At 46.0% G+C, this 26,604-nt stretch overlaps 1 protein-coding gene across 13 annotated transcripts in view; it reads left to right on the top strand.

Moving 5' to 3' along the window:
- The window catches only part of EPB41L1 (erythrocyte membrane protein band 4.1 like 1), a 106,818-nt gene that overhangs the window by 68,843 nt on the left and 11,371 nt on the right, over positions 1–26,604 (top strand). For 4 of the 13 annotated variants that reach the window (XM_027867186.1, XM_027867185.1, XM_027867195.1 and 1 more), the window contains 9 exons: positions 50–225; positions 1,866–2,020; positions 5,926–6,129; positions 16,640–16,744; positions 17,886–18,296; positions 21,707–21,811; positions 22,021–22,104; positions 25,043–25,129; positions 26,156–26,239. In XM_027867186.1, the coding sequence (XP_027722987.1) occupies positions 50–225; positions 1,866–2,020; positions 5,926–6,129; positions 16,640–16,744; positions 17,886–18,296; positions 21,707–21,811; positions 22,021–22,104; positions 25,043–25,129; positions 26,156–26,239 (1,411 nt within the window). The remainder of the gene's footprint in view (positions 1–49; positions 226–1,865; positions 2,021–5,925; positions 6,130–16,639; positions 16,745–17,885; positions 18,297–21,706; positions 21,812–22,020; positions 22,105–25,042; positions 25,130–26,155; positions 26,240–26,604) is intronic. The other 9 variants (XM_027867189.1, XM_027867188.1, XM_027867190.1 and 6 more) reach the window with 9 other exon arrangements.

The following is a 26,604-nucleotide window of genomic DNA, read 5'->3' as shown; positions in this document are numbered from 1 at the left end:
TTTGGGCTCTTCTTGTACCCTCCCACCATAACCCATGCTCCCAATACAGGCTAGTGTCTCCTGAGCCCCCACCCAAAGGCTTCCTGGTGATGGGCTCCAAGTTCCGCTACAGTGGGAGGACACAGGCACAGACCCGGCAGGCCAGTGCCCTCATTGACAGGCCTGCACCCTTCTTTGAACGTTCCTCCAGCAAACGGTACACCATGTCCCGAAGCCTCGATGGAGGTATGTCCCAAATTTGAGAGGCATTTGGGCATCTGAATGAGGGGTGGGTAGTCTGTCAGTGGCACCAACCTATCACAAGAATGATCCCGTTGCTTCTCACCTATGCATGAAACTCTCCCCCTCTTAGAGCATGCTGTAGCCTTTTGGGTTTGGGAAACTCTTTGGCTTCTGTTCAAAAGTGAATGCCTCTGGGATAGATTATCAGATGATTGATACCAAGGTCAAGGCCCATCAGGGGTCTGATACTGAGTATTGAAGGGATCTAGTGGTTCTAAGAGGCAAAAGTGAGAAAAGAGAGCATTCCTGGCAAGGGGGACAACCTATGCAGAGGCATGAATCTCTCTTACAGCAAATAGGCTCATCTGACTGGAACATAGAATGTATCACAGGGAGCAATGTATGATCAACCCGGAAAGACATAAGCTGGCACAATGGGGCAGGTCGAGTTGGACAGGAGTAATGTGGGTGGATATGAGGGAGATAGCTGAGTGTGGTGACCAAACAAAGGAACTTTGGTCTAAGCTAGGTGTTCTTGAGGCAGCTAGGTGGCGCAGTGGATAGAATGCTGGGCTGGGAATCATAAAGACCTGAGTTCAAATGTGGCCTCAGACATTTCCTGGCTTTGTGACCCTGGACAAGTCACTTAACCCTGTTTGGCTCAGTTTCCTCAGCTGTAAAATGAGCTGGAGAAGGAAATGGCAAACCACTGCAGTATCTTTGCCAAGAAAATCCCAAATGGGGTCACAAAGAGATGGACATGACTAAAATAACGGAACAGTAACAACAATAACAAAGGGGTTCTTGAGCTATCTTGTGTCATGAGCCCCTTTGGCAATCTGGTGAAACCTATAGCTCTCCCTCCTTTTTTTGGTGACTAGGACTCTTTATTTTGTTTACCTGGAGGTGCAGCAGCCACTCATAGGCCTGATCCCACTGCTGACTGACCTGGAAGCTTTGACCTTCTCTTTTTCTAACCTCGGCTGGTTTGCCCCTTCTTAGGTAGCCTGGTCCCCTCCCCATACCCCTCCAGGCTGGGGGCTCACTATTGGTGCCCAGATGAGAGCACTCAAATGACTGTACTGCAGTCAGTGCCCCTGAGATCAGCCTCTAGACTCAGCCCCCTCAGTGGCTGTGATTACAGTGTGTGCCACCACGCCCAGACACCTTAGAATAATGTTTAAAATGCATGAAATAAAAAACAAAACAAAACATGGGATTTCGAAGGAAACTGATTACATTAAAATATGGTTATAAATTTTTAAAATTTTCAGAAGGTTCATGGACCCCAAGTTAAGAACACCTAGTCTAGGAAGTCAGAATCACAGGCATCCTGAGTGAAGCCATGGAGCAGTAAGTTGTCCTGCCCTTTCCAAAAGCACTGCTGAGGCTGCATTGATTATTATGCCCTGAGAAAGAGGTAGAAAGGGAGAGGCAGGGCAATTGACCAGATATCTGCTCTGGCTTGGGTGAGACTAGACCAGAGCCAGGCTGAGTTCCAGTATTGAGTGGATTAATGGCGCGGGCATTGGGCAGGGTCTCTTTAGGATATGCTCGGCTCCCTTGGCTGGGAGCTTTAGGAGTCCTGACCTTTTGTCCTGGTGCCGTTCTCCCTTCTTTACCTCCCTGCCATCATCCCCCAGCAGAATTTTCTCGACCAGCCTCCGTCAGTGAGAATCATGATGTGGGGTCAGAGGCTGAGAAATCTGAAGAAGACAGAGACTATGGTGGCGGGAGGAGAAAGTCAGAGACAGAGGAAGGAGAGCTCCGTACCCCCACCAAGATCAAAGAACTGAAGGTATGAGACTTTCAAGCCTTTCTCTCTACCCCCAAGTGCAAGAGAACCTTGAACTTCCCCATCCTACAGACAAGAGCACCTGAAATACACACTGGGTGTCCAGGTGTCCTCAGCTTTGGTTTGTGGAGGCCAACAGCCCCAGCCACTTATCTAGGGTTTGACATGTGTGCACCCCAGGCCCCGCCCTTTCTGTTTCCTCATGAAAGGCAGCATGAACTGGTTCTTTCTCCTCTACCAAGGTATATCTCTGCTTGTGAGAGGGCTATGTATGTGATTGTACCCGTACAGGTCTATGCCCCTCAGAAAGGAGAGGGGCTCTCCTGTGTTTGGACAGGTGTACACATACACAAACATTCACAGAGCACATAGGTCCCCATTTTCCTGGGTATATTCTATGCATGTCCATACCTTCAGATATTGACATCCATGACCCCATGTCTCTCTACACACCTAACGCATTGACATTTCTGTCAAGAAAACACAGTTGCCTAAACCATTATATTTATATGCTTACAAGAACTTACATGTGTGATATGTTTTGAAAAAGTTGCTATTTTTTGTTCTGAACTTTAATGTCAGGCTTAATAAATATAATAAATAAATTTTAATTTTAAAATTTAAATTTTAAAATAAGTTTAAAATTATATAATAAATAAATAAATAAATATAAATAAGGACTACAACTTGAAATAAAACCATGTAATCAGCACTATTTGCATTTTTTTAAAAAGACTATAAAGGTTAAACTAATAATGGCAGCTTGTCATACAACCCTGACCTGCCCACACAGATTCTATGATGGCATCACTATTGTTTGATGTCCATAGCTGGAATACTGGGGCCATAGGCATGAGTTTCTCAATCCTGAGGAGGCCTTGCCTGGAACTCAGAGAGGCCTCCTGTGCCCCACATGGGCACAGCCTTTCAGGGAAGGTCCCTCAGAGGCCACGTATGCCTGCTGTTACCCTTCCAAACAGGTGTGTTATCACATTTTCCCCAAAGCCCCCACAAGCTGAAGATGGTGGCCGAGGAGGTGATCCTTTTTGGGGGCAGCCGTGAGGCAAGACTATGAAGGCAGGAGATCTGTGTTCTCCTGTGACATCACCAAGCGCTTACCTAGTGGCCTAAGGAGGGGACCTCTTTCTGACTGACTCACAAAAGGGGCCTATGCTTGTGGGTGCTCAGGAGCCTGTCTTTGTTACTTTGCAGTGAGATTCACACGCGCACACACATACTTGGATTCAAACAAAGAGCACAGTATGTCCACAACTTAGGCACGTATATGAAACAACCTACCTCTTCAAGCACACACATATGTCTATACACATGCCTCATGAATATACACATGCACCACAGCTGCATGTCTGTACAGACATAACGTTCGTAAGTAAATGAGTATGCTTCGCAGTCCCTCCACCCAATTATATTGTTGGTAGCCCCAGCTTAAAGTTCTTTCAGTGATTGAGTTCCCCTCCCCTCCCTACCTCACCACCCCACCTGACCTGAATCTCGATGTATCTAATGTAATCCCTCTACTGATCCTGCTGGTTCCTCCCTCACCATGTACTGCTAGCCGGAGCAGGAAACCACGCCGAGGCACAAGCAGGAGGTACTGACCGCATCATTCTCCCCTGCTCCTTCTGGTCCATTGTCTGCCACCCACCATCTGCCATGTGCTATTCTGCCTTCATTTCAGGCCCTTGCCCTCTCATTTCAGGACATCCCACGTGCCATCACTGGTCCTCATCTTCTTTTTCCTTACGTTGGGAAAGTCATCCATATTCCTGGGGAAGGGGCCCTTGCTGTGCTATTTGCCTGCTTTCTGCCCTCATAAGTTTATTACTCAGTAAAATTCTCACCCTCTTCCTTCTTCTTCCTTCATCTTATCCATTTCTTCCTGTTTCTTCTTCCTCTTCATTTCTCTTGTTTTCCTCTTCTCTTTTCATCTTTCTCTCCCCTCTTCTTTCCTCTTCCTCTTCATTTCTCTTGTTTTCCTCTTCTTTTTCCTTCTTTATCTTTCTTCTTCCTCCCTCTTTTTCTTCCTTCCTTCATTTTCTCCTTTTCTTCTTTCTCTTTCTATTGACTCCTATTTCCCCAGCCAGAAACAGCTCCTCTCCTGCTTGTCATCCAAACCCAGCCTCTTCATAGTATGTTCATTGCCAAAATGTGTTTGTCTTTTGACTGTCTTGGGAAAGGTTAAGTTTGAAGATGCTAGAAGGGGAGGGAATATGATCCTCATTCTCCTACAGAGGCCTCAGATACTCTAAAGCCTCATGGGTTCAGCTGGCTGCCATAAACCCTAGTGGATATTACCCTGCCTGGTATAGGAGACCTGTCCTATGGTAGATGGAGGAGCTAGGAGATATTCAGATGACTATGGCCAAGGCATTTGATTTTCCAAGCTTCCCCGAGGATTCACCGTCACTGTGGAATGGTAGCTCTGGGAGTGAGGCAGTGGGCCCATTGTGGAAAGGCAGACTCATTAAGGCAGGTTACATTTGCTCTTGGGGAGCCCACTTTTTCCTTCTACTTATAGTGGCTGAAGAGTCAACGCTTATAGACTGTAGCCTGGACTTGGAGTCAGAAGATCTATGTTTGATTTTCATTTCTATCACTTACTAGCTATGTGACTTTGGTCAAGTCACTTTACTTTTCTGAGTCTGTTTACTTATCAGTAAAATGGGGATAATAATAATAATAATAATAATAATAATAATAATAACTACTCTCCCTCACATAGTTGTTCTGTGGATCAAATTCAGTAATGTATATAAAGCACTTTTTATTTCTTTTTTCTTTTTTTTTCTTTCATTTTTGGTGAGGCAGTCGGGGTTAAGTGACTTGCCCAGGGGTACACAGCTAGTAAGTATCAAGTGTCTGAGGCTGGATTTGAACTCAGGTCCTCCTGACTCCAAGGCCGGAGTTCTATCCACTGTGCCACCCAGCTGCCCCAAGTACTTTTTTTTTATTATAAAGTGCCAACCAAATGTAGATTAATTACTATTATCATCCTTAGTAGTATATTTCCATGGCTCCAGAGACTAGCTCTAGAGGCTTCTAGCTATATTTTCAGGCCAGCTCCCTAGGTCTGTGATCTTGTGACTGTCTTTCAAAGGAATCTGCTGACTCTTTTTTTTTTTTTTTGGAACCAGTGAAATGGGATTGTGATGAATTGAGCATTCTTAAATAACCTTGTAGATGAGACATCCTGAGGATATGGAAAATAAATGTAAATTGCTCCTCTCTCCCATGTTCCACCCCACAGCAGGCAGGTGACTACTTCCAGCCTCGTTGAAGCCAGCCTGTGGTCAGATGCCTTGGCCTTTTCTTTCCCTAACTACTGGTCTCAGGCCACAGTGCTGCAGTTGGTATCTCCTACTCCTGATAGCTTGGTTTAAAAGGCCCTTAGAAGCACTTGTTATGGGCAAGGCACAGAGGATGTGTATTTGAAAAATGGTATTGACCTTTCCTCAAGGAGTTTATAATCTAATTGAGGGAATAAGATGGCTACGCAAGTATCTGTTATAAGGTAACATGATCAGAATAAAGAACTACAGAAGGAAGTCCTATTTGAGAAAGGAGATGTCACTTTTCATTAAGGGCATCAGGGAATGCTTCATAGAGGAAATGGCGCCTGTGCTGAGACTTGAAGAAAAGGAAAGTTATTTCTCTAGGAAGGGATGAAAATAGATAATATTCCAAGCATGGGGGACAGTTCACATGAATCCTTCCCTCTTTCCTCCTCACTCATACCCAGAGAGCATGAGCATGTAAGGGGTTAGGCACAGAGATTTGCAGCTTCTGCCTTTTTCAATCTTCCCTGTCCCTTGCTCCTTGCTTTTGGAATGGAAAATTAGTTCAGAAGTACTTTCCTTTTTTAACTCACTTGCTTTCTCCATCCCAAGTTCTTAGATAAACCAGAGGATGTACTGCTGAAACACCAGGCCAGTATCAATGAACTCAAGAGGACACTGAAGGAACCCAATAGCAAATTGATCCATAGGGATCGTGACTGGGAACGTGAGCGGAGGCTGCCTTCTTCACCAGCATCATCCTCCCCCAAGCATGAAGAAGGAACCCCTAAAGGGACCCCTGAGAAAACTAATGAGGTGGGTCCTGTGGCCTTGGGCTCCATAAAAAAGAGTGGAGTGTGGGAATTGGGAATGATTTACATAGATTTTATTGCATTTATCCTCTGCCTCATAGTAGCCATTTTTGGTGGAAGAAATTTGACATTGGAACATGAGATGTTGGAGTTGGGGTGTGGGAGAATGGTTGAAGCTTGAAAGAAGGAATTTTAGGGCCAAGAAAAAGTTCTTTATTGTTCAGCATTCTACTGGCAAGAAAACTCTATTAACTAACATCTAATTAACTCTTTAATGACTATTATTTTTAAAAATTCATGACAAAAATAACTATTAAGAATGTACTACAAGCCTATGTGGTGGGAGTTACCCCTATATCCTAACTTTTAAGAACACAGGTGTAAATTTCTCTGTTGAAAAGGAGAAAAGATAGAATTTTATAATCCATGCTTATAACTTCAAGGTAGTATTCTAAGTACTTTCTATGACAAATTCTAAAATATATTTACCTATATGTGTTATGAAAAAGGCATTTTCTCCCTAAAATCTAGATTACTAAGTACCATTGTACAACCATAGTTGACATTCAATAACCATAAATAATAACAGCTCACATTTAGATAGCTCTTTCTAGCCATCATCTCAATTGAACATCATAACAGTTCTTGGAGGTAGATAGTACAAATGTTGTTATATTCATTTTAAAATTGAGAAAATTGAGGCTCAGATGAAGAGACTTACCCACAGTCAACTAATAAGTATTGTAGCCTTGAATCTTAGCTTTCCAACTCCATGTCCAAAGTATGCTGTCTTCTTAGCTATGTGATGTTTCAAAGCTCATGGGTTTCTCTTATATGTGAAAGTTTCTAAGTAACTGAAAGAAGATTAAATTGTGCCCTATCCAGATTTAGTATAAAGTTAATATATCTGTTTTAATTCATTAAAGATAACTGATCTACACATGGGATATGTAGTATTTCTCTGTTAAATAGAATTTTAAATTAACTCAGCATTCCCCAACCTCAACGGAATATCTAGTATTGAGTCCCACCTCTAACACTTATTATCTGTCTGACCTTGGGAAGGACACTTCCTCTCTCCAGGACTTGGTTTTCCTATTTGTAAAGTGGTAGCAATTTGGACAACCTACTTTGCAGAGTGGTTGTGAGAAAAGTGATTTGTAAACTATAGAGGATTAGAGAAAAGTGAATTGGTATTATTATGCCAGATTACAGAGAGTTTGCTTTCTCTATATGAACAATAGGGAGTAAGATTTCCCCCCAAAAGAGTAATACAGACCAAAGTTAATGCTCAAAGCTCTGTGACAAGTTACTGGTGTAACTTGTAATGTTCTGGGGTATCCCCAGCCGCAGAGGTAAACTCTAATGTTTAGAGCCAACATTGCAAGAGGTAGGTAGTACTGAGTTCTTCTAAGCCATGCTTAGTACCTCTATCAGAGACAGGCTTCTTGGGCAAAGGGGCTGACCAGATGGTGGTATGGGAGTTGTTGCTGTGAAGGCACTCATGATTGATTTGAATGGAAGTCTGGTCGTAGAGGTATGAACAGTAAAATGACAGCTGGACTGGTGTCTACCCTGCTCTCAGTGACAGTTGTTTCAGTCAGCTGTGGCACTGTATTCTTGGTGCTGGGCAGGGCTCAGTTCTGGTTCCACTCTTGAGATAGCCTGTCAGCAGCCCTGTCCCCTCAGGCATCATGGGGCTGAGGCTGTGATGGTACCAGCCAGACTTCGGGAGCAGCTTGGATATGTATGATAACCCTGGAGCAGGGAGTGGAGGATGACCTCAGCCTTGGCCCTCCCCTGAGAGCCAAATATCTTTTACAAGAAGGGAGGAAATCTATTTCCTTAGCCTCAACCAGGGAGGACTACCTGAGAAGTGCTTAAGATGCTAAAGGTAGATGGTTGGGGGAAGGAAGGATACTATAACTGAGTCACGGGGAGGAAGCGTCTCTGATGGCAGTGGGCAGAGCCTACAGAATGGATCCAGGGGCACTGCTAGCATTGGAATGGCTCTGGAAGCGTCTTCAGAGGGATTCAGAGGGTGGGTTTAGAAAGAGTGTGTCCTGGGATTTCAGGAGCCTAGATGCTACCCACAATCATGATCTCATGGTCCCCAGCGATCCATGAGGGAGGAGCAAGGATAGGAAATCAAAATGGAAGGAGCTGAGTTCATTTCCTGAACTCTTAACTTAATAACGTTTTCACTGAACTATGCCATGAATCAAATTTTGTTCCCACAAAAGAAAACAAAAGCCACTGAGGAAAGCTGTTTGAAAGCTGTTTTGAGCCCTTTTCCCTTTTCTAATACTTGAATAGGAACAAAGTTGGCTGGAATATCCACGTGATCTTTGATCCTGGGACCATCCTAGTAGGTATCAGGCACAGTTCTTGGGACCTTCATAAGGGTTTCTGCCCCAACCAACCTAATCCTATGGATCCATTCTGGGACTGAACTAGGAGCTCTGACTTCCTCCCTCCTCAGCTCCATCCTCCTCACAGTCTTCCTGCTCCATCCAAAGAGGCGATGTGATATAGTAGATAGAATGCTGGACTTGAGTCAGGAAAGATTCGAGTTCAACAAGTCTGCCTTCAACCCTAGCTGTTGTGACTGTGAACAAGTCATTAAGCTCCAGTTCCCTCTCTCTAAAATGGGTATAATATTAGCACCTACCTCCCAGGAATGATGTGAGAATAAATTATAATTATGTATGTAACGCATGTTTATAAACCTAGAGCCATACTTACATATTGAGTATTATGAGTGTTCTTCCTCTCTGAGCTTTAGCTGACTCATTTGAAAAATGGAGATGATAATACCTATGTAGTTCCTACCTCACAAAGTTGTTGTAGGGATCAAATGAGGTAAAGATTCAAAGTGCTTTGTTTGTGAACCGTAAAGTATTGGATAAATGTCGACTATGAATAGCTTCCAAACAAGACACTTTATACTGTTGGATTTGAACCAGGGCCATGTGCGGAAGGGCTACCTGTTCATGGAATGTATGTCCGTCTTTCTCTCTTTCTCTCTGTATTTCTCCCTCTCATCTCTCCTTCCCTCTTCCTTTTCCCTGTGCCCCTGCTCTCCCTCTGCCTGGGCCCTGGACCTTCCTTCCCTGCAGAGCCAGAGAACAGAGGACGCCTCCCAGCTGGAGCCGGGAATTGCCTTAGGCTTGGAGTCATTCATCCAGAAAAGTCTTGCGTCGTCTCCTGAGGTTACTGTCCATCCTCTGTCACCTGGGGTCTTTCCATTTCTCCCGGGGTCTCTTCACTCATCTGTCACCTTCTCAGGCGTGATGGGTGGGGGGACCTGTCCATGTGCCCATTTGGGGAGGGTGCCATTCTTCTCTTCTCAGCCATGCTCCAGAGGGGAAGGAGAAGGCCTTCAAGCCTGGCCTGTGAGTAAAGGGCACCCTGAATGTCCCCTCCCCTTAGAGAACAGATTGGCTCCTGGGAAAGGACTGAGGGACTCTTTCCCAGAGTCTGGACATACAGGCAGAATTTGTTCAAAGCTGAATTGTGTTGACTGAGGGCATCAAAGTACCATGATGGCCACAGTCTCTGAGGACTTGTCTTTATTTCTGTAGGCTCTGGGAAGCTCCTAATCTAGGTGATGATGGTCCTTCTGTCCCCCCTTCCTTCTCTAGCTCTGGTCTGGGTTGAATTCCTTTAGGGTCTGTCAGATTCCCTGCTAGAAGAGTACCCTTCCCCACCATCCCCTGGCCTAGTCAGATAATGAGCCTGTTGGGCTTCTGTGCCTGAGGTCAAAGATGAGTAGAAAGCCTGGGTGTCCCTTTCCTCCCATACTCTGCTGTCTAACTCTCACCCCTGGGCTTGGCTACAGGGCTCCCCAGTGGGTAGCGTTCCCCTAGTGGAATGTAGAGCAGCAAGACGCTTCCTTACAAGATGTGCTCCTCTTGGCCAGCGGCCCAGTGCCCAAACCCTCCATGGGGAGGAGTTAGAGGGGGTAGCTTTATCCTCTGAGAGCCCTGGCCATTGTCAAGAGCAGGCAGCAGTGCCCTCCTCCCCTACCCCCCCCCCACACACAAAAGGAGGAACTCTTGGTCCACACAAGAGAAGAGGCAAACCCTAGAAAAAGGGAGAGTCAAGAACAGACTATTCTTTCTTGCTTATGCCCCAGGGACATCTTGGGGCCTTCCCTTTGTTTCCTTTAGGATTTTGCTTGATCCCAGTCCATTTTCTAGTTAGCCTCATTCTTCCCCTTGACTGGTCTGTTTAGTGTGGAGAAGAGAAGACTGAGGAGAGACAGGATAGCTTCCTTCAAGCATTGAAGGGCTCTCTGTCATGTGGAGAAGGGATTAGACTTTTTTGGCCCAAGGGGGAAGAATTAGGAGCAATGGATGAGAGCTGTACTTTTCAGCTCCATTTAAGGAAAATTTTTCTAATAGTAGAAACTAGTGGTTTGGGGCAGCTAGGTGCCACAGTGGATAGAGTACTGGCCCTGGAATCAGGAGGACCTGAGTTCAAATTTGACCTCAGACACTTAAGTCATGTAACCCTGAGCCTACCTCCCCCTCCAAAAAAAAAAAATAAAAAACTAATGGTGTTAGCCATTAAGATGGGGAAGTAGGGAATTCTCTATCACTAGAGGTCTTCATGTATGAGTTAGAAGACCACTTTTGAGAGATCTTGTAGAGAGCATTCCTGCTTAGATAAGGGTTAGACACTTTTGTAAGTTAGGTAAGTTTGTGGAAGCTTCCTAGGGGAAGTAGTGAATTCTCTATCACTAGAGGTCTTCATGTACGAGTTAGAAGACCACTTTTGAGAGATCTTGTAGAGAGCGTTCCTGCTTAGATAAGGGTTGGATTAGACGCTTTTGAGCTAGAAGGGACCTTGGAGTTCATCAAGTCCAACCCCTCCTTATTTTACGGCTGAGGAAATGGAAACAAGGAGAAGTTAAGTGACTCACTCAGGGTCATGCAGGTAATAAGTATATGAATCTGGACTTAAACTCAGACTTTTCTGACTCCCTAATCCAGTGCTCTGATTCCTTTGCCAGTTAGCTACCTCAGGATTTTATCTTCCTTTCCACTGATGTTTCTTTTCTCTGTCTGAGTGAGGGAGTCTGTTTCCAATCAGGTGTGCACGGGAGAAAACCCAGGAGTGGCCTTAGTGATAGAATCTTCCATTTAAAGGGTTCTTTAGCTGGGGATGAGACCAGAGCCTGGGATGAGCTTAGGGGCAGGGGGATGGATTAGGTGATTCATATAAATCAATCCAGGATTCTTCCATGGTAAAGGGCAACATGTTCTCCACATGTCTGTGCTGGCTCCTACTGCCTGAGTATTGGCCTGGGCTCCTGTCTCCCTAATCCAGTTTTCTTTAGGATTCTCCCTTACTTTCAGCACTTTTCCTCCCCGATGGGATTTGCTGTCAAAAGTCTTGTCCCTAGCCACTGTCACAGTTTTGATACTATAGGAACCAAGGCCATGCTTACAGCAGAGTGAAAAGGGTGTAAAGAATGGGGCCATCTCTTGAGCCCCCATGATGCCAAGGTGAGACAGACTGAGATGTAAACATTTCTGGCTAAATTCTCCTGGATACACCTTGCCATCCCACAGCAGAACCCAATGAAAAGCCTTTCTTTCTTCTTCACTTGGGTTGATGTTTTCCATTTGTGAGGTTGTACTGTTCCTCCCCAAGGATGGACCCTTCTGAGTCTAATACTACCTTGTTCAGAACAAAACCATCTAATTCATTTTGGTTTCCAGCTGTGTCCCTGGGAATAGACAGCTGATATTTGTAATTGAACTTTCTGATTCCTTGTTCAAGAGGTCTTATGAAATGGCAGGTTGTAGGCCTAGGATTCAGGGCAGCTAGGCGGTACAGTGGATTTAGTGCCAGGCCTGGAGTCAGGAAGACTCATCTTCCTGAGTTCAAATCTATCCTCAAACACTTACTAGCTGTGAGACCCTGGGCAAGTTACTTTACTCTGTTTGCCTTAATTACTTATCTGTAAAATGAGCTGGAGACAGAAATGACAAACCACTCCAGTATCCCTGCCAAGAAAACTCCAAATGGGATCACAGAGTCGGACATGATTAAAAAATGACTTAACAACAGGTCTAGGATTCCTTCTTCCCAACTTGACCTTTAACTTGTGCTTAAAGCTAATCTTCCAGCCAATAATTCACTGACTTAGTCTACTGTATTTTCCAGGGTTTAGCTTACCAGTATACGTGTGTCATGATAAAGAGCCCAAGCCCTTACTAAATTCCCAGCCTTCTCGATCTTGTTTTTGTCCCTTCCATGCTATGTGGCCCAGGGGAAAACTCCTCCAAACCAAAGGGGTTGGATTCTCCACGAAGCATGGAGATCATTCTCCACTAGTTTGTCTGATAAGGCTAAAGATGGGCCGATAGACTTTGCATAGAAAAGACTTCTGTTATCGCTACAGACAATACTGATATTCCTAGCCTTGACCTTTTTGCACTCTAGATGAATGTTCTTGATCACTCTAGGTTCTAGGGTATGGATTCTGACAGCTCAGAGCACATGACCCACTCAGGCTAGGTAACATCATCTCAGAGAATAAGAAGTACACATAATCTAGAACTTAATTTGAACTTTTTGCCCTTTCAGTAGTACTATGTTGAAGCTCTTTTGAAAATAAAGCTTTTCAATAAGGATTTGTTGTTTTAAAAATACTATTCCCTCTTCAGATCCATCCCTGCCATGTCCCTGACAGCTTGAAAGGTCAGAACGAGAGCCAGTGGGTGTGAGGAGAGGCATAGTGTGCTGCAGGAGGGCATGACCCTTCTCCATCCTGTCAGAGAGACCACACTAGGGGCTCTACCAGACCACCTCCCCTCCACTTTACATGCACACTGGACCCAGGAGGAGGGCTCTCCTCTCCTAATAGAGTAGGTGTGCTTAGGTGCCACGGGACAGGTAGGAAATTATAGGCAAGTGCGAGCCGCATTCTCCCAAATAGAAAGGTGTAAAGAGAAGGTAAACCAAGGCCAGAACCAAGTTAAATTTGAAGGTTTTAGACTGAATATGGAAACAACCTGACTTGTCAAGAAGCTGCTGTCTTTGAGCTTAGTTTTCCTCAAACTCTAGTTGTCTCTGGATGTCATTGCTTAGCCTCGTCAGTCCACAAAGATGTGATGTCGTTCTGGTGACGATTATAGCTGTTTCTCATTATAGCTCTTCTGCTAACTTTTTTGGCACCTGGACATCTCAGTACTTCACAGAGTACAAAGACAGGGGCAGCTCGATGGTGAAGTGAGTAAAGCACTGGTCCTGGAGTCAGAAAGACCTGAGTTCAAATCCAGAACTTACCAGCCGTGGGACCTTGGGCAAGTCACTTCACTTCTATTTTGTCTCAGTCTCCTCATCTGTAAAATTGGGATAATAATAGCACCTACTTCCCAGGGTTATGATGAGGATCAAATGAGATTATATTTGTAAAGTACTTAGCATCATGTCTAGTAGGTGTTATATAAATGTTAGCTATTATGTGAATATCATTATTATTAAAGAACCCCCTGGTCCAAGAATCAGGAGATAAGGGGTCCTAGTCCTGGTCCTGCCCTAACAAGCTAGGAAAATCACTTTAGGAAAAAATCACTTGACCTTTCTGAGCCACAGTTTTGTTTTTTCATCTTCTGAAATCAAAGGTTTGAACTAGACTAGAAAGCTGAGATCTTTTCCAACAATCTATTAATCAGTTTTCCTACCTATAAAGGCTGGATACTAATGCCCTGTCCCATTTCACAGAATTTGGGGGAGGTAGTGATGAAAGGAAACCCTCAGTAGAAGGTATAAGAAGGTACTGGATGGCACTATTTTTCTTTCCTTTCCATGCCCTCTTCTTTGATATCATGAGGGCAGTGCCATGATCTGCCCTTTGGTCATATCAATTTTTTTCTTTCACTGACTGGAAGTTACAGGCTCTGATTTTGGCTCTATGCTAACTTTTCTTGCTCCAATTGAAATGCAGGGTTCGGAGCACTGGGTGTTTATAGAAAGAGAGTGCTCTCAGCCTGAAGAGCTTGTGCTCAGGAAGCTGAGTGCCCCACAACCAGAGGAGCCCCCAGCCACAGTCCCATCAGATGACCTCTCCAGCAAGGGGGTCTCCAAGGTGGATGTCCGAGTGGATAAGTTCAGAGTTGAAGTGGCCACTGAAGAATTGGTCAGAATGAAGGGGCAAGGGGAGACCTGCCAGAGAGGAAGGATGATTGCGAGTCCTGAGGACTTTGAATCTGTGTGGGAAGATAGCGTGTGGGCTCAGAAAGGCCAAGAAAGGACTTCACTCTTGGCTGGTCATGCATTAGTGGAGAAAATCCCAGATACTTCCCAGCCCAGGCTCAGCAGCAAGGAGGCAGCCATTGGGGAACACAGAGCCTCAGCCAACCAACTTGAGGGACAAACAGAACTCAGAAAGGAGCTGGAAGAATTTCATGCCTGCAGAATACCTTCAGTAACAGGGCCAGGGACTCAACAAGAAGTGCCTGGGATGAAACCTGGGGACCCCGCCTCTGAATCTCTAGCCTTGGAGAAGGAAGGTACGAAAGCATCTCCAGGGGACTCGACCAGAGCAGATTCCAGTGATGAGACAGAGACCTCCCCAGCAGAAAGGAGCTTCTACTTAAGTTTTGCAGACAAAGAACAGGAGGAACTGGCCTCCTTTGTCCCTGAAGATGGGAAGGTAGCAAATCTGGGTGCCATTCGAGAAGATCAGAAAGGCCAAGTGGAATTGGAAGATGAGTCAACAGTGGCTCCTGAGCTTAGATCTTTAGACCAAGCCGTCTCAAGTCTTGGCAGTAATACTTGTATGTCTTCAGAAGGAGATGAGCCCCCAACCATAGATGTAGGATTAGATGAACTCAAAGTCCTTTTAGAACAACTGAGTAAGAAAACATCCCTAAATCATAAACCAACTAGCAATGAGAAGAGCTCTTGTGAGAGGAAAGAAGGAGAGTTTCCTGTTGCAACAGGAGGCAAATACATAGAGGAAGAAATGCCTGGGATTGGAAATTCTATAGAAAAGGCTCAAAAGAGTCCCCCAGATGAATTAGAGAGCCATTTACCAAGCAAAGGAGAAGGGAGTGAGTTCCCAAACACAGGTGCAAGGAGGGTCCCTCAAGGAAGTGTGAATGAACCAGACAGACAAAGGGAGGACCATTTTCTATTCCAAGAAAGGTCATTTCATGCTCTAGAGGGAGACCCTGAGCTGAATGAAAATAAAGTCTCTACAGTATTTCTTCAAATGGAAGGGATCATGATGAATGACCCTGCCCTGGCTTCCCCAGGGAATTCTGAGGCCCCAGCAGCTTGGGAAGATTGTACAGACCCATCCCCTTCAGAACAAGAGCAGCGGTCCAAGGATTGGCCCTCTGACACAGAACATCCCATTGTTTTTCCCAAGACTTTCCGTTTTCTGAAGGGAAGTCTGGGGACCAAGGAGTCAGTAGTCCATGATGTAGCTAAGACAGAAGAGCTGCCCACTACCAATGGGAAACCAAAAGATGGAGCCAAGCAGACCAGAGCAGGAGGCCTGGTCCTCACTGCCTTGGGAAGGGAACCCAAGCAGGGGATATCTTTCCAAGCTAGTGGTCATGAGGGCTCCCAGGAAGATATCAGCAAGACCTCTGTGGCCAATAAAATTAAGATATTTGAACGAGGTGACACTCATGGTGCAGATAACCTCTGGACAAATGTAGGTGATTCCAGGGCCCTTCCAAGTGAGCAATCATCTGAACCCTTCCCAGGGCAGGTGGAACAGCAACGTAACAAACTCTTGGAGCTAGGTTTTGTTCAGCTTCATCCCCCCGATAATATCTCTAGCCCCAAAGCCACAGAGCCTCTCGACTCGGCATCGGATACTAGTCACTTCATGGCTAAACCTAGAACATCTGCAGATCCCATCAGAGCTGTGCTCATTGCCACTGAGTTGCACCAGGAAGGGGACGAAGAGCTGAAACGTGCATCCATGGATTCTGGCTCCAAGGCCATATTGGCAGAAGCCAGGGTAACCAGCCATATGAATCCCTCTCTCTTCCAACACCTTGCTCTCCTCCCCACCTCCCTATGGAAACTGACTGCATGTTTTTGTGCTTCTTCCTGGAGCATGTTCCTACAGCTTCACATCCATCACCAAGAGCAGAGGGGGCTTGGCCATCTCAGTTTTTTGTTTTTCATAAGTGTAACCCAAGCTTATACCTGAATACAGACAGTTGCCCCAGTGATATCCTCCCTTTGGTTGGGCCAGAAATACCACCAGCATAGGCACAGTCTTCCTAGTCTGGAACGGAGACAGGGTGGTCTCGCCACCAACCATGACCCATCATCATCCTAGTATCCCCTGCTTTATCATGTTCCTCCTGTCCTGCTTGGCTTCTTTAATGATCGTCCCTTCTCCTGCCCCTGCTCCCCTCTCCTACCTGGGACAAGCTGATTGTCCTGCAGTCTCTACCCATTGGGTTGCTACTCCAGCTCAATGTCAAGCTCCCTTTCTGCCTCCTTAAGACTAACCTTTTTCTCTAATTCAGAGCAAAACTCGGGAACCAGCTCGGGAAGAGAAGGACTTGTCAGGCTCAGCAGCTAAAGTTGCTCCAAAGGAGAAGAGCCGTTCAGCTGGGCCCCAGACTGCCCAGGTCTCTGCCATTCATCCTCGCTCTGCCCGCCCGCTCGCCCATCCCCTTCACTGGGCTACAACTATACATGCTTTAGCCTAGGCTCCCCCACTCCTGTCTGCCTGTCTCCAGCTTGGAATCAGATCTCTCATACCTCTCAACCTTGCAGAAACTTCATAGACAGGGGCTCAGTTGGTCCATCCAGCCCCATTTGCGGGGTGGTCTTGAGAACCTCAATCTCTGAAGAGACTGTTCCTTTTGGGCTGAATTTGGAAGTTCCAAATGTCCGAGACCAAATCAACCAGAAATGTTCTGTTGCTGTTTTTATTCTCTAAAAACAGACTTGGAATAGAAGGAAATGAAGCAGGTAGAACTGTCTGTATAGACTTTAGCCTCTAATGGGTTGGGCCAGTTGAGAGGTATGTATGATAGGCAGGAGGGGCCTGTTTCCCCACTGTGCTTGTCAATTACACTGATGACCCGTGGTCTCCCTCCTCCAAGGGGGCTGAGGGTTGAGCTTGGCAATGCATCTCATTCTCCTTGTGGCTCTCAGCTAAAGGCACCTAGCTTCGTTTTGCTTCATGCCTAGAGTAGTAAATGAGGGTTCCTGCCCCAAGGAGAAGGAGGAGGTTAAAGAAATTGTATGCTAGAGCATGGTAGGTGATAGCATTGCTCCACAATGGGCCCAGTGGAATTGACAAGTCAAATTTGCTTCCTCTCTGTTATTCAGAGCTGGCTCCAGCCTCCTTGCCTCCTCCCTCCCTGCGGACTCCTTTGCCGTTTTGCAACACTGGACTTATTTCATGTCAGGGTCTGGCATCTGATCTGCCATCCGTGTCCCTCGCTCAAAGCCGCTTTTAATGAACTCCAAGAGCCAAACCTTGTATGGGGCCTCTCGTCCAGGGTGGACGTACAGGCTGGGCTTTTTGCTTTTTACTTGCTTCTGCCTTAAATGCCTGAGCAGGACTTTGCAGCTCCTCCATGGAGCTCTTGGGAAGGTTATGGTTTTCTTGGCTTGTGTTGTAATTTCAGTGACATTTTCTTGGGATGATCCTTTCCCTACTGCGAACCTCCATCTTTTGGACATTCCCATGTGCTCTGACATTCACCCTCTTGATTTTTGTCTCTCCTCTGTGTTCCTTGGCTTTCACCTGGTATTTAGAGAGCGGGGCTGAGGGAGGGCTCAGAAGAGAAAGTCAAACCCCCACGTCCTAAGGCCCCAGAGAGTGACCCAGGAGATGAGGACCAGGACCAGGAGCGGGACTCAGTCTTCCTGAAAGACAACCACCTAGCCATCGAACGCAAGTGTTCCAGCATCACCGTCAGCTCCACATCCAGCCTGGAGGCAGAGGTGGACTTCACAGTGATCGGTGACTACCATGGCACTGCCTTTGAGGACTTCTCCCGTAGTCTGCCTGAACTTGACCGAGATCGGAGTGACTCAGAGGCCGAGGGGCCAGTATTCCCACGAGACCTTGACAAGGCAGCCCCCATCCAGGATGAAGAGTCTAAGGCAGCGAGTGAAGCCCCAGAACGAGGGATCTGCCCCACCTCTGACATGCCCCACTTTGAGGTATGGTGGGGAGCCCTAAGCATCCATGTCTGTCATGAGTCCTCTCATTGTTTCTCACTGTGACCCCTGTCCTGATCCTGCATGTTCCCTAGGCCCTGGGGCCACTGTGGAGATGGCTGAACAGCCCAGAGTGGCTTCCTCCTCTTGGGGCATTGCCTTGTGTCGCACGACTGTTCCCGGCCCCCTCCGCTGCATGAGTCTGTGTTAGCATGTTTGCTGAGTCAATGGCTTGACAAGAATGCCACATTAACTCATTATTATTTCATCCTGTTGCATCGATCTTGACCACACAGGTGTGAGCATGACGGGATGGCAGGTGGGGGGTGTCTAGGGTGACAAGGCTCTATTCTCTGCTGGGCATGATGGTCATCAACAAGCATGCCTGTTGCAGAGTCTGGTCACTTCTTAGACCATGTCCAAGAGTCATGGTCCCTGGGCTGGAGAAAACATGACTCAAGTAGAGGCTTCCTGGAGAATGGACTGTTTTCAGCTCATGGATAAGGGTCTGGGGAAAAGAAAGTGGATAACATAGTATAGTAAGAATAAACCCTGGGCTTGACATCGAAGGACTTGAGTTCAGACTAGCTCCCTCTCTGAGAATTAGAAGCAATGTGACCTTGGGCAAATCGCTGAACTTTTCTGAGTCTCTATTTCCTCTATACAATGAGGAGAGGAAGCATGGCATCACTGGGGAGAAGGCTGGCTTTGGAGTCAGGAAAACCTGGGTTTGAGTACTTTCTCTAACATGTTTACTGTGAGGCAATGGGCAAATCACAACCTCTTTGTGTCCCAGGATGTCATCTAAGATTATGTTACCAAAGAGTTGCTGATCTGTGGTGTTGGAGAGAATTCTCTCCGCCTATGAAATCAGAGGTCTGCCTCCCTGGCCCCCTCTCCCCTACTCTGCCTCTGTCATAGAATAGTTTTGAGGACTAAAGGGGACAGCATACATAAGGTGTTTTATAATGATAAAGCACAGTGTCAGTGGATGAGATACTATTATTACTTCTAGACAAGAATAAGAGAGTAGGCAAGTTGGCTATGGGGGTGATAGGAAGGAGGTGCTGGAAAGGATCTGAATGGGCTGGTCTTTGCTTTCTCTCCTGGGTTGCACTATCTGTAATTATTTCTCTGTTGGCTAGTGCAGATGAGTAGCTACTGTCAGCTCATTATTAAACTGGGTTCTGAAGGGTAATAGGGGAAGAGCTCATGGTCTAGTTGGGGAGATAAGCCAGGAAATAGCCTGGGAAGGGTTTCAAGGTAATTGAGAATGATTTGACTCAATACAGATGAAGTACAGGAAGGTCAAATAATGGTGTGTGTAGGGCAAGGTTAGTCAGGGTAGGCTTTATAGAAGAGGTGGCTGAGAAACCCAGTGGTGACTCTCCATCCCCTGGCTTTCTTGGGTTCCCGGGCTTGTTCAGCACTCTCTCTGGCTTTGGTATTTAAGCCCATTGGTAGAAGGAATGTTTGGAAAGGAAAGAGCTTTAGTATGGGATGGGGGAATTGAGGGGTGGGGTGCAGTTTTAGGGTTTAGGAGTGTCCTGGTTAATGATATGCAGAGGAGGCTTAGGACAAGGTGGAGCTAGGGAGAAAGCACTAGACAGGGTGGCTTTGGACAGATGCTTTTCTTTCTAGGGGCCTCAGTTTCCCCTCCACTGTAAAATGAATGACTTGGTTGGATAAGTTGACCTCTAGTCCATAGAACATTGGGCTTAGAGTCAAGAAGACCTGATTTCAAATGTTGCCTCAGATGCTTACTAGCTGTGTGATCCTGGGCAAGTCACTTAGCCTCTGTCTGTCTCAGTTTCATCTCTAAAAAAGGGATAATAATAGCACCTACCTCCCAGGGTTATTGTGAGAATAAAATGAGATAATATTTGTAATGTACTTTGAAAAACAGAACATTCTATAAATGCTAGATATAATATTATTATGATCATTATTTTTTAAGACCTCTTGCAACTCTAAATCTGTGATCCCAGGATTTGCCCAAGGAGTAAATGATCTCCAATCTCCTTCTGAGCTCCAGCAGTTTAAAATGGATCTTGCAAGAAATGTAGGAGATGGTACAGTGCGGACAGAGCCCTGAATGGGATGTGGGGGTGAGAGAAGTCGGGAGGATCTGGCTTCTAGTCCTGGCGTTGCCATCGGTTCACTTGTGTGATCCTCTGACAAGATTATAGATTGTAGAGCAGGAAAGAAACTTAGAAATCTGGTCTGAATTCTTCATTTTATAGAAGGTGGAGGCCCACAGAAGATCGCATAAGTAGTAGGTAGCAGAACTGAGACTCTGGTCCAAGGCCTTTAGCCCCCTTGTGTTCTTCACAAGGTTCTGAGCTGCCACCACTTCCTTGGACCTCAGTTAGAATGAGAACATTGGCCCACAGGTTTCTTGGAACTCTCAGCTCTGAGATTCTGAGACATTCTGACCTGCAGTCCACAGTACCCAGGACAGCTTTGTCTCTGGGCCCTGTTTTTACTGTCTCCCACCAAGCCCTTTGGGAATCAGTGTGGTGTGAGGAGTCCTGACTTAGATACTTTGTAGCTATGGGACTGAGGCATAGCTTTTTTGAACCTCATTTTCAACATCTGTTAAATTGAAATGATGCCTGCCCTTTCTCTGTCATGGAGTTATTGTAAATGAACTACTTGGTAAATGAACTTTTAAAAAAAAAGCTTAATTGCTACCTCTTGCTTTTATATTACCTACATTTCCTACTATGTCTTTCCCTCTTCCTTTTCCTGGAGAATCATCCTTTTTTTTTAAAAAGAAGGTAAGGAAGGAACACCTGAGAACTAATCAGCATATCAAGCCAGCTTGATTCTATATGTAGTGTTCCACACCCATAGACCCCCACCTCTGCAAAGAAGGTGGGAGGTACATTCTCTATCTCCTCTTCAGGGCCAGGCTTGGTCACGATGATTTCATAGCATTCTGTTTTGATTGTGTTGTGGTCGTGCTTCCCGTTTATGTCATTGTGTGCATCATTTTCTAGTTCACTTTGCATCCTTTCATGTGTGTTCCTGTGCATGAAAAAACACGATGTGAATGTGATGTGTTTTTATTTGCTGTTACTGCCGTGTCACCTCCTCTCATCCCCTTTATGTATGGCCCATTCTGATTCATAGTGTGTTATGACAAGCATGACTCCATGCGCCCTCCAGGCCACAAGTAGGATAGCATCCCTCCTCCTTAAACTCATGCTTTGTCTGAGGATGAGGGAGTCGCCTCTGCTGGAGAAGCGGGTTGTCTCCCAGAGTGGGCTGGCTTTCCAGACCGCGTCGACAGCTGCCACATCCTGGAGGCCAATGAAGCTCTGAACAAGTGCCACAGCCACCAGCAGGCTGAGGAGCCTCGTTCTAGGTTGGTTGCTGAAAGTTGCTCCCCATCCTTTTTACCCCCCCAGCCTGTGAAGACCGAGACAATGACTGTCAGCAGCATGGCGATCAGAAAGAAGATTGAGCCTGAGGCCGTATTGCAGGCTAGAGTCAGTACGATGGAAACAGCCCAGGTGACACGCCCTTCCCCCTCCTCCCCATCCTGGCCCCTGCTCTTGGGAAGTCTCTCAAGAGGTATCTCAAGTAATGCCAGTAAAACCGAGGGAGGGAGTGGGGGATCCCCTTGCCAGCTTTTGACCTCCTGTGATTTCATCACGAGGTCTGTGTTCATGTCTGTATTTCCAGTCAGCTCATAGTATCCCCTAAACTTCCTTCTTGTCAGCAGGTGGATGGGGGAACAACTGGGGGGAAAGAGATGATAACAACTTCCCACTCTGTCACCATGGAAACCACCTGCACTACCATGGTAAGCTGATGTAGCCCCATCTGGCTATCTCCAGTTGGGGCAAAGGTGGGGAGGCAGTGCTGGACATGTGCCTCTCAGTTCCCTCTCCTTGATTTCCCCCTCACAGTACTAAAAACAGCGCGTGTGGTCAAACCTTGAGTCTCTGAAATGAGTTGAGCTTTGGCAGATGCGTGGCTCTGGGCCTCAGGTATCCCAAGAGCCTCTGTCTTATGGGTAGAAGGAGAGGCCATATTCTGACCAGCCAATATGCCTGGAGATTGGGCACTTCTGACAGACCAGTTTTTTCTGTGCAACTAAAGTTTAATCAGAAACATCTGTTTGAGTCCTTATCATTTTTGTAGCCAGTCAGGCAGTCGGTAAACATTTGTTAAGTGCCTGCTATATGTCGGGCTTCGTGCTAAGCACTGGGATCCAAAGAAACCCCCAGATTAGTGAGGGAGACACCATGCAAACAGCTATGTACAAACAAACTACATTACAGCATAGCTTGAAATAATCAACAGAGGGAAGGCATTAGAATAAAGGGGTATTAGAAAAGGTATCATGTAAAAAGTGGGATTTTAGCTAGGACTTGAAAGAAGCCAGGAAGCAGAGATGAGGAGGGAGAGAATTCCAGGCATCCAGGGAGCAATCAGTGAACATACCTGGAGCTGGGAGCTTTGTTCGAGGAACAACGAGGAGGCCAGGGTCACCAGGTTGCAGAATACATAGCAGGGCTGGGGTGGGAGGGTGTAAGGTATAAAAAGACTGGAAAGGTCAGAGAAGGGCCAGGTTACAAAGGACTTTAAATGCCAAACAGAGGATTTTATATTTAATCCCAGAGGTGGATAGGGAACTGCTGGAGTTGATTGAGTAAAGAGTGGCATGGTTGGAACGGAGCTTGAGGAAGATGACTGACAGCTGGGTGGAGGATGGACTGGACGGGGGTGAGATTTGTGGCAGGGAGGCCGCCCAGCAGGCTACCTCCTGACAGTGTCTGCATTTACATTCTACGAGTCACCTATGTGACCTTGGGCTGACTCCTATCCTTTCCCTCCTTCCCACCTGATTTTCCTCTCCTTTAAAGTAAGTGGGTTAGACTAGGTCACCTTTCTGTTTGCTGCCAGATCTGGCATTGTCTTCTGTGCTCTCGGGCCCCTTCCTAAATCCTAGGATCCCAACTTGGTCAGTAAAATCCAGGCTCCAGGAGTGGGTCTTTGATGTGGGCCTCAGAAAGCACAGTGTGATAGAAAAAGACCACAGTTCCACCGTGCTTAATAAGAACAATATAACAAAAAACCTTGGACAAGTCACAACCCCCTGAGTCTCAGCTTCCTCAGCTGTAAAATAAAGAGTTTGTACTATATGGCCTCTGACATCTCTTCTAGCTCAATAGCTGCTGTTCAGTCATGTCTAACTCTTCTGTGACCCCGTTTGGGGTTCTCTGGGTAAAGATGCTAAAGTGGTTTGCCATTTCCTTCTCCAGCCCATTTTATAGATGAGGAAACTGAGGCAAACAGGAGGCCAGGTTTGAACTCAGGTCTTTCTGACCCTTGGCCTGATGCTCTATCTACAGTACCACCTAGCAGCTAGCTCTATAGCTATGAAACTATTCTTATTACCCAGAATCATGGGTACCTCCTTCCCAACAACTGCCAAAGAAGAGTAGAAAGAACTCTGTATTACAGATGCAGAGATATGAGCTCAGCCTGTAGCTTGTTGTATGAACTTGGGTTAGGGCACTTCCCTCCGAGCCTCATGTTCACTTATCAGTCCCCTTGGGTAGTAACCCCTGCTCTGGCTGCCTCACAAGGAATTTAGGAATCGAGATGAAGAATTGCTTTAAAAAGTTAAAGGTTCCCTTTATGTATAAGCGATCTTGAACATCGGCGATCCAAGAATGAAGACAGGGATGGAGAAACTATAGGTTATTGGGGCAAACATATCAAATCTGGTTTTTATCCCTTGGAAAATTTTTGTATTTCTTTTTAATTTTTAAAGTAAGTCCTTGTTTTCTTGTTATTTGCTACTTTCTCCTAAACACAAATTGCAGAGAGAAAAAAAAAGACAAAAGACAATTTAATTCAACCTAATTCCTGGTTTGGAATTCCTAATTTCTTTATAACATAAAAAGATTCAAATGATTTTCTTCCCCACACTTCTCCCCAGCCACTTGGCTTTTGTTCCGCTTGCCCCCAGAAGGTCCATTGTATTAAAGTTAAAGGGAAAGGGACTATAGTTCAATATAAGGAAACCATCTGAAAAATCAGAACTATTCAACAATGGAATGGGCTACTTTGAAAGGTAGTGAGCTTGCCGTCGCTGGTACTGTTCAAGTTAAAGCTGGACTGCTGGATGTCATAGGAGAAATCCTACCTGGAAAGAGGGGCTTTCAGAGATACCGCTTTCCCCTCTAGCTTAGACACAAAGGATTATAGAACTAGAAAGAATCACAGAACCCACTGAGTCCAGCCCTCTCATTTAATAGACTGGGAAGGTGGGGGGGTTCAGAGGGGAGAAATAACTTGCCAAAGAGGCTTGCTTCACAAGTTAGAAACAGAGTCAAGACCCTAGAACTCAGGTCTCTATTCCAAATTACTTTCCATTTAGTTTGTATATATTTTGCTTTGATTTGTCGGTCTTAAATGTTCCTCTAGTAGAATGTAATCTCCTTTTATCCCCAGCATTTAGCACAGTGCCTGGCATGTCACTGGCAATTAATAAATGCTTGTTGAATGATGAATGAGTGACTGTATCACTTACCTGGAGATTCAATAATACCACTGCTACTCATTAATTATTTGTTAATTAGTAATTCATAAGAAACTCTGTGGCTGTGGGAACTCTGTGTTCTCACGCTCAAGTGCACTGGTGCCCATGGGGGAGGGCCCTGGGTGCCTGCCCACTCTCCCCTCGAGCCTGGCAAGCCCTTGAGGTCTACCTGTTGTTATTTCTCAAGGAGAACAGTCTGAAGTCTGGGAAGGGAGCAGCAGTCATGATTCCCGGACCGCAGACGGTGGCAACAGAAATCCGTTCTCTTTCTCCGGTAAGGGATCCATCCTCCATCCATTTCCATGGTTGCCAAAAGCCCAGAGGCTGGGGGAGTGGAGTAGACTGCCAGTTCTAGTTATTAGAGCCGTTCCTGGAGTTGAGACCATTCAGGTTCCCTATGCATCCATTAGGAATTTTTTCCTTATTATTAAGGCAAAACGTATACCTCTGTATAATTTCCATCCATTGCCTTTAGGGCTAGGTGGAACAAATGTAATTTCTCCTCTAGTTGGACTTTCAAAAACTTGAAGGTAGTGGTTCTCACCTTCTCTATTCGCCTTCCCACCCCTGATTTTCTCTTTTCTAGGCCTGATATTCCTAGTGCTGTTAACTGTTCATCTTATGACATAGTTTCAGGTCTTTTGATTTATTCCAGTCGTCCTCCTTTGGACGTGACCCTTCCTGAAATCAGGCCCCAGGTCTAAGCACAACCCTCCAGGTCAGGGCTGCTACTGCCTTCATGGCTCCATGCCTCCATGCCTCCATGGCATGTCCAAGGCAGCATCATGAACCTCTCTCTACATGGCGTGTTTCAGAAAAGTTCTAAACTAGGAGCCAGGAGACCTTGGTTCTAGTATCACCTCCTGAATAGGTCAAACAACTTCTCTGCATCTGTTTTCTGACCCCTGAAATAAAGCATTGTAGTTGGTGATCTTGAAGATACCTTTCCTGTTCTAAGATTCTAGGAGGCTGGAATTTTCAGCAAGCCTATGCCTGGAGAGAGGACTGGTGACCAACCTTAATGAGGAGAGGGCACCATTCACCTCATTCTTCTCTCTTTGTCCTTCTTCCTGGTTAGGCTGAGGGTAGGAGAAGCCTCAGGGCTCTCTCTTTTGCTTTTTAACTTAAACCAATGATTCTCAAAGCGTATGCCATAGCACTAACCTCGAATGGCAAAGATCTCTTGTCCCAGAGGGTGTCCCCCAATCCTGACCTCCACACTCTTCCCTAGCATCCTTGTGGGATGCCATGCCTCCTCCATTTAATGCCTGGGAATGGGGTGGGCTTGTGTCCCTTGCAGATCATCGGGAAAGATGTACTCGCCAGTGCCTATGGGGCCACTGCAGAAACCCTGTCCACTTCCACTACCACCCATGTTACCAAAGTAAGTACCATTTAAGAGATGGGGGAGGGTATCTGTGGCATACAGAGGCTTTCTATGAACCCAGCTCTATGGCCCTTGAGACAGTGTGGTGCAGTAGAAAGAATGCTTGATTTCAAATCGGAGACCCGGGTTTGAACTCTGGCTCTGCTACCCATTGCCTGTGTAACCTTGGGCAAGTTGCTTAACCTCCCTGGTTTCCTCATCTGTAAAATGAGGACCTTGACCTGGATGTTCTCCAAGGAACCTTCCAGCTCTAGATCTATTATCCTAGCACTCATGGGGAAAGCCACTAAAGATCTCAGTTGTGGCCAAGATCTGCCCCAAGCTCTCCTTATGACCTTGGGCAAGTCCCTTCTCCTTTAGGG

Source organism: Vombatus ursinus, unplaced genomic scaffold, assembly GCF_900497805.2.
Source record: "Vombatus ursinus unplaced genomic scaffold, bare-nosed wombat genome assembly UNPS02014785.1, whole genome shotgun sequence".
Taxonomy (NCBI): domain Eukaryota; kingdom Metazoa; phylum Chordata; class Mammalia; order Diprotodontia; family Vombatidae; genus Vombatus; species Vombatus ursinus.
This window is presented reverse-complemented; position numbering and strand designations above follow the sequence as displayed.